Below are 17,836 nucleotides of genomic sequence, written 5' to 3' on the forward strand. Positions count from 1 at the left end.
TTTAGCAGCAATGAAGCTGACAGATTCTAAATTGCATAATACCAGCTAAATACACTGCCGAGGAATGATAATTTTAACTAAGTATGGACTACTAAAATTGTGGCCGAGATTGAAAAAAAATTTCACAACGATCAAGCATATTCTAGTATTAGTCGAACCCACCACTTTAATGGAAAAACTTCTATCTAATGATGTTGAACAGCCCAAAATAGCCCCACAATTAAGAGAGCGGGAGGTTTGAAGAAAACTTCTAAAAAGTTCATCAGCAGTCAAGAGAAACCTTATTCTGGTGAATTAGAGTCATGACATTTTGAAGAGAGATAATAGAGTGGCCTCAACACCCTTAGGCCACAAATGATGGACTAATCCACACCCGAAATAAGATCTCCACACACCCCCCTTTCCCCCACCCAAAATTACATAGTCGTACTTTTTCCTTTAGAAATCTCTTCCCTCCTTGATCAGGCCTAGACCTCACAACCACTTATCCAAGAATGCTAAGTTCATGGACCTAAACTTCCTCAACCCAAGACCACAAGCCTTTTTGATAGAGAAAATCAGATTCCACTAACATAAGTGGACTTTACTATTACCCTCGTTGTCATTCCATAGGAAGACATGAATTAGCTTGTTTAATGCACCTTGACATGAAAAACAAGGAAAGAGAGTAAAGCGGAATGCTTGTTGTAGTACTCTAATCTAGAGTACGATGCTTACTCATAATATTATGCAAGAGGAAACATTAATTTTGTTACTTAACCGTAAATTAAAACCATTCAAAACGTTGTGACAGTTCTGAAAGAAAAAAAAAAGTAGCAACCTACCTCAACTGAAGAAGCATACAATCCCTCTTCAACACTTCTCTGAATAGAGCCTTCCCAGGATATGGCATTGACCTCAGCAGTTTCGCGTGCATTAATGAAAAGGCCAACATCTCTATGCAGGAAAGATTCTACTGTAGATGCTCCAGTAAATGATTGCCATCCGAGAGGCCCCTAAACTCACAAGAAGATTATATATATTAAAAAAAAAGGACTATTGTCAGCAAAGAAGAAGATCCATTTTTCTCCCCAGAAAACAAAATATAGCTATGGCAAATTAATTAAAAAAATTCTGTCTACGCTTGGCGTGAATGGATATGGTATAAGATCGCTTGAAGAGTTCACCTTCTTTGACCAAATACCTAAGAAAACTACGTTAAGAAGAGGCATGGCATGATATGTATTGATTCAGTCATGAAGCAGAGCAGAAATAACCTGAACAAAAAGTTGAACTAATCGCCGTATAGCCTTCGAGAACCAGCATGGAAGCATTTGTACCAGTGAAGTATCACGTCCAGCAGAAGAGAACACGTTTGCTCGCCAATTCAAATAGTCCAACAAGGCTGAGTTTCCAAATACTGTAAATAGAAAGATGAAATTCAGATTCGTTGACTGGAAGTATAATTTGATAGAAAAATGGAGACAGACAGCATATAAGAAATGCCAATTAAACTGAAACAAGAACAAGATTGAAAGGCAAAAAATTAACCACTTGTGTTAGGACCCAAAGAATTTCCATTGGCATCCTGTCCAAAGCATGCAGCAATAAGAGTACGCCACAGTGTAGGGAAGCGTTGGAGAGCAGGCCTTAGATTCTCCAATGTGCACTGTGCCGATGAGCTAAAATGCCTACTTACACTTCCACTGCATAAGCATTTTTGAATTGGAGCAGGGGCATGCATTAGGGTTGCTAAAGCTGCCAGTTCCCCTCCCCCTTCCGCCATGTCATCAACAGTGCGGATTATTTCATCAACCTCTAGAACACTTAGGTTGCTACCAGGAACTACATTGTGTGATATAATAGAACGAGCATTGGAGAATGATGCATCATATTCACACCCCTTAATCCTAGATAGCAGCAACCACTTTGCCCATTCACAATCTCCCTGTAAAGGTTCAATGCATTAGCAAATAACACTATTTTTTTTTTAATTTTAACACGCAGAATTGTTCAACCAGTTTTTTTTTTTTTTTTTTTTTTTTATAAATATAAATTTTATTAATGATATAAACTGTTCAACCAGTTAAACTGAATAATAATTGGAAAATGTTATAAGAATCAAGCTGCGCTTCAATGAATTCTAAAGATTTCAGAACAAATCATTTACTGTTTCATATAAAATCTGATCATAAACCCAATGACAGATAACAAAAGAAAGTTTTAATGAAAGTGGTACATGTGAGAAGATTTAATCCATTTAGGAGATGATGAAAAGACAAGAAAAAAACAACAACAATATATATATATATATATATATATATATAGAGAGAGAGAGAGAGAGAGAGAAGAAAAGAAAGAAAGAAAATAAACAACCAGCAACAACAAAAATGAGTGTATATGCATATTATATGCCTAAGTGTGTGCAAGGTTACCATGTCCTACTCTCTTCTTTTCCACAGCCTAATTCCTAGCAAATCCCTACAAATAATGGATTCCAATGCACCATCATGGTATTGATGTAGGGCCATCATGGTATCCCTCGTGTAGGATTTCCTTCTGTGATGATAATTTGGAATTAGAACTAGACAATTTTCTATTGTTGGGTGTGGATGATACACTGTACATCATGATACAATGTTGATGCAAGATGTGATGTTTTTTTATTTGTATGGTATTAATCCAACCTATTTGGTATATTTTTTTCTTTATTTAATAAAGGTTGTATTTAATAGGTGTCTTTTTTCTCAGAATTACTAGAATTTTTGACAAAAAAACAAGTGTAATTCTCAAGTAAAATGCTTCTTGAAGTGATAAATGGAACCTGCACCAACATCTTCAAGCTACTTAATGTCTATGACACAAACACCTTCGGGCATTAGTTGTTCATTGATCAGTACTAGTGGGTTCAAGCTCCCAATAAAACATGTAACAGAAACCTATTACTAATTCTGTCTAGGAGTGAAATATGAAAGTGACATTGAAGAATGACAAATTTTCTCTCTCATACATCAGACATTTCCTATGTAACTGGTTGCAGTATGTTTTGTCCACAGCAGCCCACTATTGACTAGAACATCAACCGAACCCAAGCGAGTTAATAAAAAACTATAAAGCAAAACAGAGACAGATAAGCCAAAGTTAAAATGTGGAAGGACCTGCCGAGAGTATCTCACTAGGAAAACATAAACATTCAGCGTATTCTACGAAACTTACTGCAGCTTCATGTAATGAAATAAGAGAATCATTATCTAGCACCAACTTGTGATGGTCGAGGTAAAGGTCCAAAAGGTTTGGCAAGTTATATTGTGTGCAGTGATGTATAACAAGTTTATGCAGGGCTTGCATGGTATCCCGGTGACATTCGCCACCAATTTTTGAGAAACCGAGATCAGATAAATTCTCGATAGATTCATCCTGAATAGAAGTAATTGATTTGCTGGTAATGAAGCCTGCACGGGCCAGAAGCGACATGATCACAGTAGTATCTTCCCAGTATTCCTTCATGAAAATAAATTTCTTGGCAAGTTCCTGCTCCATGAGCATTCTTAACCAAATGGAGCACCTATCATTAGCAGAAAACTTCAGAATTTTAATATTTGGTATGTTTAGGCATACAGCATCCAATTCTTCTCCAGGGCGGACATAATTTTCATAATCAGGATACCCCCCATTGCATCCAACAGTTGCCACCGAACGTAAACAATCCAAACTGATTTGGAGAACTCCATCTGATAATAAAGACGTAGGAATCACATCCAGGAGTTTAAAGACCTCCTCCGAATCATTGTGGCAAATATGGTATTCGAGTTGTGATTCCCATAATACATGAACACCCATGAGAAAAGGTTGATCCAGTACTATCTGCACAGCAAGAGAAATATAATGACACCAGTAAAAACCTTAGAAAACAAAGCAATGTAATAAATAAATAAAAACACCAAATACAGAGAAAAATGACAAACTAATTATAACTATTCAAACTACACCAGAACACGCCAATCCTAGCTGATGCTAACAACTTTTCTCTGTTCTAAGGAGAGCTAATGGGCATCCGTCCTCTTAAGGAGAGCTAATGATGACTTGTTTGCTGAACATGGTGTATATCAATATTCTTGTTACATCAAAGATATCCTTTTGCTTTCTTTTCTATTAATGCAATCCATCAAAATAGTGAAAAATAAAGGCATGATGGAAACAATCAAACAGATGCCATGGATGAATAAAGGATAAAACAAAAACGTATTTACAATGATCACAAAGCAGCAAGGAAAAAAATAACACATGCCCTAAGCAGAAATCAGTCTCATGGATACTCTTAATGACATATTCTTGTATGGCAAAAGATAACTTGAGGAGATTTCTTTAGTAGCCAGACCATGACCTTCATTTTAAGGAGTTACATAGATTCCACTAAAGCTTCCAATCAAAATTGGGTATTGCAAGGAATTTAAACTATATAATATATGGCCGTCAAATGGTATGGACGAAAAGAGAATAAGTAATATTGACTTACACGATCAATAGTTCTTTGGTCCCAGGCATCAGACCAGATCGCAGCCGCAGCCCAGTATCCAACTTGGGTATTATCCTCATCAACCACAGGAAAAGCAGAGCTTCCAATATTTGCCCAAGGACCTATTACAACTCCATCAATCTCACCGCACCCAATGATACAATCATTGAATGCATGAGAACCTATCAAGTGCAACTTATTTTCTTCTGGCGAAGTGAAACTGGATGAAACTCTACCAAATTCTTTCTGCCGATCAAGAAATATTCTCCAGAAATTACTGCTCGGATACAGCCTCTTTGAACACAAAACAACCAAGTGTTAGTTCACTGGAGTCATATTGCAAATATGGAACTTCGAACAATGCCACAGATGCTTGTAAGGAATATATAAGAAAAATAATAGTATATGAACCACAAAAAACATCACAAATGAACCTCTATAAGAGATATTCTTTCCAACATTTTCCACTCATAGGGAGCCAGGTATCCATATCTTTTCATCTCCTCTGCAATTTGCATTCGAAGAGATCTTCTCACAGTACCAAATAACAACTGTTTAAGGCTGACTTCAATGTCCTCACCAAGTCTTTGCAATGTTGATATAGCAAGTCCAATTTCCCCCTATTGATCACATGGTATTAGTGCAGAAATAAAGTGATCTCAGCTTCACTTAAAGGTTTCCAGAAGAATGCTACCTTTAAAAACAGGTCATAAGCAATAGCTCTTCCAACATCACGGATTTCGTTAAAAGTATCATGAGGCTCCTTTTCAGTGACCAAAGCTCTTAAATGTTGAAGGTGTAGTTGAAGAACTGCTAAAGGAAGGCGACCAGATTGCAAAGCATCTCTGACAACAGTCTTCAGGTCCAGATTATCTATTTCCCAACGTGCCATCATATCCTTGGGATTTTCAAAGGGAATCATTTTTCTCCCCTGAACCCTATCTTGCGACGAAAAGACAGATGAGTTACTGAAATCTCCTGAATCCAAGTGGGTCACAGAATGAAAAGATTCCACGGGCATCAAAGCAAGTTTTTCCGTGTCATCAAAGGCTAACTCAGGTGCAGGAAAGGCTAATTCACACTGGTTTTGTATTTCCGATGAAACAGCATCCATAGTAAAAATTGGAAGATGAGAGTCATCCTGCAATAAATTTGTATCTGCCAAACTCATGGCATCCATATCATCCACCTGTAACAGAAAGAACAACTGAATGTTAATCACTTCGGAAACCTTAGGGGATAATTTTTTTATCTGGATTTAAAAAAAAGAAACATTCAACATCATACCAATCCTTGACCTGGTCTTCCACATTTTGCACTAAGTCGACACTGCAGATTTCTAATGATCTCTAGAAAATGAGCCATCTCACAAAGCCTTCTTGAATTGCTCATTTCATCTAGTTCTTTATTTGAAAAGGTTGGCGGTACAGAGGTAATTCTGGATTTGTTAATGCCTTGAAACATCAATTCCTCTTTCTTATGCTGTAATAACCCATATTTCCGGACCATTTTCGTCGCAAAACCGGCTGCCAAAGCCAGAAGCCTGCACACAAAGTCTAAGCATGATAAATATATGGAACTGAAAATCATCAAAGCAAGAAACACAATAAAACAACTTGGAGCTTCTGCTGAGAGTTTCTCCTCATTTCAGTTTAACCTCGAAGTAGTGTGTCAACCAACTAAGAAAAGTAGTATCATCCCTTTTATTTGTAACTAACAGTAAGAGATTTATAATTGAGAGAAGAAATACACAACTACAGAACTGAAATCCCATTATAAGAAAACATCTATATACACCAATTTTTACTGCAAAATCAGTTAAATCATATAGTGTGAGAGAATATGAGGGAACACCCAAAGGCCAGCTCTCCAATATGGTCAAGGAAATGCACTAATCTGCAAAGACTGCCACCCTCTTTTTCAACAGATAGCAGGCCATAGAAGTTGTCAATGAAAACCAAAAGACCTTAAGAGAACCTATCTTTTTTTTATAAGTAATATATGTATTAAAGGGTGAGCAAAATATATCAGGCGCATATATCCATCCTTTTGCTTTGTTCCTTGAGATTTGAGAAGGTTCTTCATCAGCCTTCTCATGTAGTACATTTTGTGTTCGTTTGTACCTATCTGTTGACAAACCATTTACCCCAAAAGACCAATCTGATGGGAAAGGCGCAACTATGAATATAAGAGGGTCACGGGTCGAACTAGGGCATGATACGTGAGCACGTGAAACTCAGGAACGGAGGCGGATAATACAACACTCAATACTCCCCCTCACCCATAAGGGTGAAAAATTCCTTCGAGGAGACTCGAACCCGTGACATGTACGAACCTAGCGCTCTACTACCATGTTGACAAACCATTTACCCCAAAAGACCGACCTGATGGGGAAGGCACAACTATGAATATAAGAGGGTCTCGGGTTGAACTGGAGCACGTTACGTGAGAACGTGACACCTAGGAGCGGAGGCGGATAACACAACACTCGACACCATCAACCAGGTGTTTAGTGTGTTGTGCTTCCTTTTGACTGTCTCCCTCATTAGTTCTTCTCAACCTCCTCCAAAGCTTACCTTTATGTTTGTATTCAATCACACATGTAACCTTACCAATTAAAAAAGTAAGCAAAAGCAACGGATATATATATGTGTATATATATATATGGAGAGAGAGAGAGAGAGAGAGAGCATACAAGGGGAACAGAAGGAAAGATAGCTACATAAGTGAAATCTTGACAAACGTGATGTGTGAGAAGAAGGGAAACGGAAAAAAATAAGATGGGAAAGGAAAGGAAAGTTCCCAGCAGAGAAATTGTTCTCCCTCAGATTGGATAATTATGTCTCAATCTTACATTACAATGAAATTAACTAACTATGATGTTCTATTTTAACAGAACCGAACAGCAAGAGATGATTGATAAATGATTATTTTCAGCTACAATTACTGAACCATTATTATTATTATTATTTTGCCCAAATATGGAATTGGATTTAGATCTAAATGAGGAGATTCTTCCATGGTTCTACTAGATCAACCAAACAATTATAACTGTAGTCATATACTATCTTCCCGTAGAAATGATTGTTTTATCATGAAGATTTATATTTCTTTCAGAAATCTCTATGTCAAGCTATTGCGAGAGCTATTTTCATACTAAAAATAAGCATTGGTATTTGTTATCTTCTAGAGGTAAACTTGCAAAATAGTCAAGTCTAGGGGTGCCTTTTCAGAAAAAAACTGCAAATGAAGAGTATTCACAAATATATTTCAAAGTATGAACTACGATAGCCATCAGAAATGGCAATAACGATGTCATGAGAACATCCACGACAACAAAATTGAAGGTAAAGAAAACACGTGAACCTGCAAAATGCTCACCTTGATGCAAGAGCAATCTCATTGTCATTTCCAACTTTACAGAAGATCTGATAAACAGCAGTGAAAAGCAATCTTAAGATGCCGTCTTCTGCCATATTGACATCCACAAGCATTTCCAAGGATCTGCTCAGCCCATTAAAAAGCACTTAGAAATTTATTCCTATAACTCACAAGTGACGTAAGTAGTTGTTTACCCTTACACTATCAGGTCAACTCATACTCGTTATTTCCTCCACTTACCATCTAATCTAACGAAGCACATTGGGAAAGATTAGATTGCCAAAAAATTTCTTTATCAAAAAAAAATCTAACGAAGCACATGAAAACAAAGAATAGTGAGAAAAGGAAGAAACCGAAGTATATTTTTTAACATTTTAATTTAAGTCATTTATTTATATTTGGTATTTTACTTACAATTGTTGCAGGGATTTTTGGTGTGAAGAAGAATGAAAGACACTATGGAGCCCTTACTTGAATGGAGAATTTTACCCATAAGATTTGAAACTCAAATGGCCAAGAAGGAAATTAAATCCAATAAAAATAATAAATGTATCTGATATTGCGTCTGGTGCCAATTCCATGGTCATTCAACCGAAAACTCAAGTGCCGAAATTTATGTGAAAAAAAATAAAATTTGTTTTCTTATGCTTTAAAGTTTTGTTTTCTTCGTACATTATAGGAAACAATACTAGCACACTATGGCTTTTCAGCCTCTGTTTTCTGGGTCGTTAAAAAATTTACATATTGATTTCCTGACTGGGTCACACAAGTTCAGGAGACTGACTCAAAAAGCTCCATCAGCTTTAAAGCCCATCCCTGTATAGAAAAGATGTTCCTGTACCACTTGGTACTCTGAATTCATTTGTTTTACTAATCAATGCGAATCGCCAAAAATAAAGAGTTCATGTATATCCCTATTTACACCGCTGCTTCCAAAACCAACGCTTATACATTTTTAGGACAGTGACCCAATGCATCGTGAAAAAACAAACAGCAACTACATAACGGAATCTTACTGCTCTATCTCTTCAGATTTTAGGTAGTCCAATGCCAATTGCAATCGACGCATACGAGCAATTTTCAAGTCCCATCCTGACATGACATCCGAAGTTAGCAATTTAGCATATACTAAATACTTGTTTTGATAATAGAAATGCAAAAAATGTTCATCGCATGCGAAAGAAGGCACATAACAGAGTTCGCACTGTGAGATAAAGGAATGGGTGAGCAAAACAAAAGAACCAATGATCATTTGGAGATGAATCCTCAAGTTTATGTTGCTTGGCTTGAATAGTGTAATTTTAATCTATTTATTTACACAGTTAAGGTAGACACATGGAATGCAAGGGAAATGTACTAAAACTGACTCACCCATAAACTTCCCTGCTTCTGTCATTTGGGATAAAGAAATGTGGTCTTTTTGTTTGGACAACCATATTAGATAAAGATCCCAACGATAGACTTATCTTGTAAGACCATTATCATCAACCATTGTTCTTTGTGTAAAGCCAACGATGAAACAGTTAATCACCTCCTAATACAATGTGCCATAGCCATAGTATTAAATTTCGACATATTTCCACGAAATATACTGAAATATTTCCATTTCCACAATATCAGACACGAAAAATAACCGAGATGGAAACCACCATTCATTCTGCCAAATATTTCAGTGAATAACAGAAATAATCAAATTTTGGGTATAAAAATGCAAGTGTTCAGTGGAAATATTTTGATGAATAGTAAACTTCTACGGAAACATTCTTTTCTAAAGAAAAAATTCAAAACATATTGATGAAAATTTATAAATTACTTGTAGAAAAGACCTGTAAATTGTACATAATAATCACTAATAAAAATTACACATAATATTAATTCATTAGCATAAATAAATTATGATTAGTTGGGTAAATTTTTTCTCCACAAAAATATTAATATAGCTGAAAACTTGGTTGAGTTTCTAACTTGACTAGGTGCATTTTTGAGCTGACTCAACTGACTTGACTAGATGATTTGTCAAGTTGACTCGGCATGTTGCATCCATAGAATTTTCCCAACTATGAAGTTGATTTGAAGAAATTGTAAAACTATGCTAAACCAATTCTCTTTTTGATATTTTTCTAGGTGCAATCAAACAGTGGAATTCATTATTCCATGGTATCCATTTTCCCATGACAATCTTCCCAATGTATTCCATTGAAAACAAATTCCCCACAATCAAACAGACCCTAAACTTCTTTCTCCTTCAAGTATTTTTTTCCTATTTAATATCAAAATACCCGATCATTGAACTTTCAACAAATACTACTGATAAAATGAGAAATTCTGGATGCATATAAAAAACCAAAGGTAAAGTAGTACCACACAGTGTAAATATTACATCTATAATCAAAGAAGAATAGTACAACTCACAACACATAGTTTAAATAATTAATAAAGAGGCAATAACCATTAAGGTGAATATGCAAACGAAGAAACACTGATTTAGCATGTAAAAATAATGGATGACAATGTCATTGCCCCGATATGCTGGAAATTACCAGACCACAGGAATCCATGGCATGGACTTCATTGACCATTGAAATCATTCACATTTAACTATGATGATGTCATGAATTTCCACATTAACAAATCATTTCTCACAGAAATATAAAATGGGACAGAAATTTTTATCTCCAAATGAAATAGCTTTTATTATTCTCACCATTTTCCAAACACATGCGATCTGCCTCTTCAGGGCCTTCATATAAAATAACTCTATCCAGAACTTCTATTTTCCAAGATGGCCAATGTCCATTAGATTTCTTTGTTGACAAAAAATTGTCCATCTGATTTCCACTGCCTGCACTGAAACTCGGTTGCCAATAGCCAACTGATTCTACAGGAAGAACAGTTGATGAGACTGAAACTGAGGGAAGAACAACAAAGAGACCATCTTGTGTTACCAAATAGAAACATCCCTGAAAAGAACAACCAACAGCTTCTCCAACAAAAGCTACTTCCCTCTCAAAGGGACTAGTCCTTGTGGACTGAGAATACAAGCTTCTGTCATCATGAACAGTTGACATTACATGTAAATTCGTATGAACGATTTTAAAACCCTTTTCATCACTTACATTACACATTTTAACAAGTCGGGTGATCCCAAGAGGAGAAAAACAAATGGAATCATCTATACTACATCCATCTATGGGAAGAATTATCCTCCGCATTGGGTTCAATAATACTTCAGAACTGGGGATTCCTTCATTATTTATCTGTGATGCAGCAGAAAAACCACTCAAATAGGAACCAGATTGGCCTCCCTTTTCCTGTAGGTACCATTTCTGTCTTGTCGAAATTTTAGAATCCTCACCATTGCCAGTGTGGAGGGAACTTTCATTTGTTGTCGATGAAATATGCAAATTGTGGCAACTTAAAAGATCAGACAGTACGCTTTGAGAACCTATTACAGAACCTCCAACCTCCCATCCAACCAAAATGCCAAGCCCAAAATTTGGAAGTAATTTATTAATTGAACAGTACTTGTCTGAAATATAGTCACCAGGACAAATTAGATAGATTACACCATATTCATCAACAGCAGCTAAAAATGAAGAACTTGAAGCAACCATCAATCTTTTGAAAATTCTTTTAGTGCACAAAGAACCTTCGATTCTTTGATTTGTCCTATCACACATTTTTTCATCTTGTTCAGTTTGTATATCAGCACTTCTGGGAGCCAAATTATCCCCTACAGACAACTTTGCTTCCTTCGGAAGGTTTGGTTCTGGGTTAAGTCCACAGATATCTAAAACATTGAGACATTCAACAAGTTCACTAGTTGTCGCATTGTAAACAATGATTAAGCCAGAAGCATTGAGACAAATGAGAAGATTATCAGAAAATTGGAAATCTGACCACTCAGACCCTGGGCCAGGATTTAGATATGTATCCTGAAGTTTCACAGAGGAAACCCATTGTATTCCCCACTGGTGTATCATAGTAACCACCACTAAAATCTCATTGGTATTCCTTGCATTAGATTCTCTATTGTTTATTGGTATAGGATCTACCAAAGTCAAAACAAAACCAATTAAGCGATGTGAAGAGCTGGAGAACACCCTGGAACATTTGAATGAACTGCTTTTTCCCACGCTTAAAATTCGAGATATTTTATCCGAATTAACAACCGGGTTCAGGGATTTCGCAGGTTCAGACGTACTACAATTTTCCTCTTTAGAGGAAACAAGGTCAGTATGAGAAAAGAAGTCCAATAACACAGAAGTGCTGTCAAAAATGCTAAATGAGACCACCTCTGCAGAACACGGAAATGATGACTTTGCAGGGAACCTGGTCAAAAAGTTGCCCTCAGATTGAATAGTTTCAACTTCTGTAAGAAATGTCCGAAACCATTTCTTCGATGTAAATCTACTAGTGCCTGACTCATTATTCTCTTCCCCACTGACACCATTTGATTCTTCAGTTCCAGTAGCTTTGCCGCACAAGCTAGACCGCTCATTGACCTGTGTGTTATGAGCTGTCACAGCAGGACCCCACTCCATCCAACTCCCTCGTCCAACCATACCATCAGGGAATGATGTTGTCATCTCAGATTTTTTATCTGGATGACAAAAAGCATGTACTGTGATGCCATGGTCACCAGACACAAAAAGAAGTTCTCTAAAGATAACATCCTCGTGCTGATCGTATGCATCCCCACAGTGACCCCAAGCCAATGATTTTACATCACAAACAACAGTATATTGCTTAGATCTTGATGAGCTACTTCCAAGTGAAAAAGCACTATTGGAAACAACTTCTACAGTTTCATAAGTGCATGGGATATTGTCCGGTGAATCTGACCTACTAGAGGCTGCCCATGCTGAAGAATGGAAATTTAAAGAGCTTGAACTCTTAAGGCATTCAGAATAACATCCCTCCGGGTCATCCCTACTCGTAGAGTCTCCTGTGGATTAAAAGGATAAATCCTGAGCGGAGAGCAAGGATCAATATATTAAAAAAATAATAATAATTCTAAGAGCTTGGAAAATTGACCATTAATCAGAGGGATCAAAGAAGCTTCACACTCATATGAAAGCAATAACAACAGCTCCCTTGTTGGAGATATAAAAGCCTCACGAAATTCTGATAAGTTCAACTGAGCTTGAGATAGGCCCCATCTTTGCAACTGCAATACGGCAGGACCATCTACGGCCTTGTCACCGCAAGATAAAACCATTTTGATCCTACCAGTAAAGAAGTGAGAAAATGGTAGATGATGCTGCAATAGCAAGTTAATAAACCATTAAAAACTAAAAAACAACCATAAATTGCAAAAAATAATTAACTAGATACAAGAAATAATGCAATTCAATCTAAATTAAAGATAAAAACAAAAATCAAACATAAATAATTTTGTATAAATATAAAACAAAATAAAACGAAACAAAACAAAAACAGAAAAACCTAACGCAGAGTCATATATTTTTCTTGATAAAACACGGTAAGAGTGAAAATGAGAATTGTAAGCTAGAAGGATTTCAACATTGGCGAGAAAAGAGATTCTTTCATAACCAATCTACAATATGGTGCTTTGTGTAAGCTGATCGGAAAAAATATTCTCTTGTAAAGCAAGTCTCATCAGCAGTTTCTTCCCTTGCCATCTTTTGGTCCGTAAGGAAGAAAATAAGCATCCGTGTGTGTTTTCAATAATAAGGAGGCGAATGAAAATGAGGTGATTCTGAAGGTTAAATTTATTTTGTATAAGTGGATCTCCATCTCCAGTGACTAAGGGTATTAGATTTATTTTTATTTTTTTGAAGTGTAAAACGAAGGAATTTGGGGTAGAAAATCTAAGGTTTTCTACCATGGGTTAAGGTAAGAATAAGGGTATATTTGATTGCACATGGAAAATAGAGTGGGAAATCAATTTCCATGGAAAATGACATTTTTCAGGTGTTTGATTGCATTTTTCTATGGAAATTAATTTTCCACCCCAATCAAAAAGTCCACCAAAACATGGATTTCACTTTCCCAACCATATGGGTGGGAAAGTGAAATCAACCCATATTTTCCATCCCCAAAATATCATCTTCTTCTTCCCTACCACCACCACCATAGCCACCATCACATTAACCTCGTCGTCGTCGCCGTCATCACCATCTCCAGCCAACTTCTCTCTCTCTCTCTCTTTTCGTGTTCTTCTTCTTAACCTTCTCCTTCCCTCACCTCCGCTGGCACCACAACCACGTTCTCCCCTCTTCTTCCTCACTTACCTCCGCCTCCGCTGCCACCACCACCACGTCCTCCCCCCCCCCCCCCTCTTATCATGTCCCAAGCCTCTTCTTCTCCACCCCAAGCCTCTCCCTCTCCTCTCATCTTTTTTCTCCTCCTCCTCCTCCTCCTCTACTTCTTCTTCTTCATCTTCCTCAGATATTTTTTCAATGATTTTATCCAAGTAAAATCAAACAATGGAATTTGATTTTCCAACCCTACCTATTTTCCACCATTATTTTTCCATGATTTCAAATTTCATGTAAAGTCACTTTCCATGCAATCAAACATACCCTAAGGGTGTTCGATCTTGATGGGTTTTTTTTTACCATTGGGAGGATCTTATTAGTAAGAGATCCTATTGTCATTTCCACAAAACCTCTGACTTAAAATCCAATTTGATTCTTAAACATCATCAACACACAGAGCTTTGAACAATCTAAAAACATACCACAATTCAATTCAGATTCTCCAAATACTCTGAATATATTTTCAAAATCTGAAGTACAAAAATAAATAAATAAATAAATATCCTTTTCAAAAGCAATCAAAATTATAGATAAAATTACAAACATGGTTCAAACTTCAAAGTTTCATTCTACTTCAGAATGTTTTGGTGAAACATTCCAATTTCGGTCAATACCATAAGGAAATATTGACCCCAAATTGAATGTTTCCGATTTTCTCGAAATGTTTTGGAGACCATCTCAATTTTTCTTTGACTGAAACATTGCCTCGAGACTTGATTTTAAACATTGAGTACATCTTTGGGAGGAAAAAATAATACAATAGCCAGATGGCTCCAAACTATGATCAATAAGAAGAATTAGAGATCAAGGAAAAAAAAATTTGCGTGTGTGATCAACCAAGAAACTTTCCGCTCTTTTGGGCAAAATGAAAAACAAAAAAAACTCTATCGTGCCTCACTTATGTGGAACTTGAACCTCTATTGAATTATAGACCAAACAAGGCTTAAGCCTCAAAAACACAACCCTGCGCCTCACAAGCCCCGAGGTGAGATATTAAAACCACTAGAGATACAATTTTTCTTCCTAGCCACATTGAATATGAATTCCCAATTAGTTGATTCGAAATGGGTCCTTCCAAATAAATATGGTAGTTAGAGAGTAAGAAATGTATGAGCGGTAAACAAAGCCAAAATTACTCACCACAAATTCATGGATAGAATTTAGACAGAAAAATCTATGATAAGCTTCTACCAAAGTTTTGTTAGCTATAATATAAATTTGCAGTTAATAATTAGAGAAAAGAATCAGTGAAACAAAAAACACCTATGCTTTTAGTATAATTTATGAACTTCTTCATTCTACCATAGTTTTTAGTCATCAAAACATAGTTTAGCGACGTTTTTAAGCTCAAATTCTCCACATAGACAAGCTTAAATGCCAAAACAAGCTCATAAATTCAAAATTATAGAGTAAGATAGTTTGTAAGAAAAAAAATGTGTACAACAAGAATCCACTTAATTACATGGGCTTAGAATCCTTAGCAAAGTAATTTTTAACAAATAAAAGAAATTATTGTATCAAAGTTACGAACTTAAAAATAGATCAAAGAACAAATAACCAGAGAAATCAAAGATTAATGATTTAATACCTAAACCAGAATAGCTGGATGAATAAATTATTAATAATAAATAAAGCCGAAATTCGATCTTCATAAAGAGAGAAATCAAAGAAAACCTTAATATTGTTAGGGTTTCGTTACAGCTTCGGCGGTCCTTTAATGGAGGAATGTGCAAAATCATCGAAGACTTATAAACACTAATATTTTTCACCTCATCTCCTTCCAGCAGTTACCGCCAGCAAGTTGTACTCCTTTTGAAAGAAATGCATCTCAGATGTTATTAAGCAATTAAGCCAATTCTTTACTCATAATTATGAAACCTGCCACAGCTTGTTAAAAGAAGTCAAAACTGGTATATTCTTGTAGACTGTATTCATTGTATATGACCAAAAACAAACCATGAAATGAACCGTTTGATGCATGTAAGTGTCAACTACGCTGGGACCCTTGTTAGCAATTCGGAAGGCGACAAAAATTCGACTTTTATTCGATTTTTGGGCTGCAAAAATTCTGTCAAACATTCGCTAAACGGGAAATATGCAGTATATACTTTATACGTGTTATATATGCCCACATCAAAAATTTAGAAACAAATAATTCGGTACATTTGGAAAGCAAGTCAACTTATATAGTGATTTTTTTTTTTTTTGAAAAGTATAATATATTGATAAAGAGGGGAAACAAAATACAATGAGGCCGAGGGAGCCTCCACAAAAGAAACAAAGAAAAACTACAACCACACTAATCACATATAGAGTGCCATCAAAAAACGAAATCATCGGAAGTTGACCCCACGAACTGTATGTTCTGTTTTGACCACATGTATAAAAACCCCAATATCTCCAAGAAGCATGCATGAGAGCTACTAGTCTTGTTATTAAACACTCTATTATTTCTCTCGTTCCAGACCCCCCAAGCAATAGCCGCCGGTAGCATATCCCACAAGATCCGTTTTTTGGTGTAAAAAGCATTACTGGTCCATTCTGCTAGCAAAGAAGAAAACTTGCGAGGAAGAACCCAAATAACATGGAAAAAACAGAGGAAATTTGACTAAATATTATACGAAAAAGAACAGTGTATTAAAATATGATCAACAGATTCTCCGTCTCTCAAACAAATGGGACAACAATTGGGGGTGATCCATCCCCACACAATCAAGTTATCCAACGTAAGGATCCTATCGAGAGAAGCCAACCAAACAAAGAATGATATTTTAGAGGGGACTAACCTGGACCAAATGATGGAACCCGACAGTGAACGCTCTGCACAAGGAGTGAGCCACTTATAGAAAGAACTGACCGAGAATCTCAAGTCCTTAGCCCTTGTTCACTCCCATTTATCCTGTTCGCTGTCGTTGATGTGAAACGTAAGCAGGAGATCAAGGAAAGATGTCACTTCAGTTAGTTCCCAATCATTAAAGTTTCTCCTGAACCCCAAATCCCAAGTACGACCGGGCTCGTTGGCAATCAAACACTGCTGGATAGAGCGGTTCTTCTTAATAGAACAAGCATACAAGGACGGATAATGAGAAGCCAGAGGCGAGGTACCGCACCAAATGTCCTCCCAAAATCTAATTTTGTCTCCCACACCTGCTTTGAACCTAATCCCTTTCTGAAAATCCTCGCTCACCTTAAGAATCCCTTTCCAAACACTACACCCTTATGAACCTTTAGACTCACCACTATACCAACCTAACCTCCTATCCCCGTATTTGGCCATAATAACCTTCCTCCACAAACTACCCCTCTCCTCGCCGAATCTCCATAGCCACTTGCCTAAAAGAGCTCTATTAGCTATTCTAAGACCCCTTATGCCTAGCCCCCTATTCTTCTTGGGTGTGCAAATCATTTTCCATCTGACTAAATGATACTTCCTCCTGCCTTTCATATCATTCCACAAGAAGTCCCTCATGAGCCTTTCTAGTCTACCTTCAACAGACTTCGGGAGCGTGAACAAAGATAGGAAGTAAACCAGGATACTCGATAAAATGTTTTTGATCAAAGTAACTTTCCCTCCTTTCGACAAATAATTTGCCTTCCACGTGCTTAACATTTTCTCTAGTCTCTCAATCACTCCATCCCAGATTCTAATACTGTTATATGGAGCACCCAACGGAAG

The 17,836-nt window shown here is 36.6% G+C and overlaps 1 protein-coding gene across 3 annotated transcripts in view; it reads right to left on the reverse strand.

Moving 5' to 3' along the window:
- LOC147402788 (spatacsin carboxy-terminus protein) overlaps positions 1-17,836 on the reverse strand; it is a 36,505-nt gene that overhangs the window by 14,195 nt on the left and 4,474 nt on the right. Inside the window, exons 2-14 of one of the 3 annotated variants that reach the window (XM_086438137.1) lie at positions 15,835-15,969; positions 12,914-13,139; positions 10,581-12,824; positions 8,893-8,968; positions 7,877-7,999; positions 5,783-6,038; positions 5,190-5,684; positions 4,930-5,115; positions 4,496-4,789; positions 3,196-3,843; positions 1,531-1,927; positions 1,257-1,399; positions 825-995 (exon numbers count right to left, since the gene is read on the reverse strand). In XM_086438137.1, coding sequence (XP_086294263.1) covers positions 825-995; positions 1,257-1,399; positions 1,531-1,927; positions 3,196-3,843; positions 4,496-4,789; positions 4,930-5,115; positions 5,190-5,684; positions 5,783-6,038; positions 7,877-7,999; positions 8,893-8,968; positions 10,581-12,824; positions 12,914-13,097 — 5,217 coding nt within the window. In that variant the 5' untranslated portion in view covers positions 13,098-13,139; positions 15,835-15,969. The remainder of the gene's footprint in view (positions 1-824; positions 996-1,256; positions 1,400-1,530; positions 1,928-3,195; positions 3,844-4,495; positions 4,790-4,929; positions 5,116-5,189; positions 5,685-5,782; positions 6,039-7,876; positions 8,000-8,892; positions 8,969-10,580; positions 12,825-12,913; positions 13,140-15,834; positions 15,970-17,836) is intronic. The other 2 variants (XM_086438138.1, XM_086438136.1) reach the window with 2 other exon arrangements.

The sequence above is a fragment of the Akebia trifoliata genome, chromosome 4 (assembly GCF_017979445.1).
Source record: "Akebia trifoliata isolate Shusen 1 chromosome 4, ASM1797944v1, whole genome shotgun sequence".
NCBI classification, from domain to species: Eukaryota; Viridiplantae; Streptophyta; class Magnoliopsida; order Ranunculales; family Lardizabalaceae; genus Akebia; species Akebia trifoliata.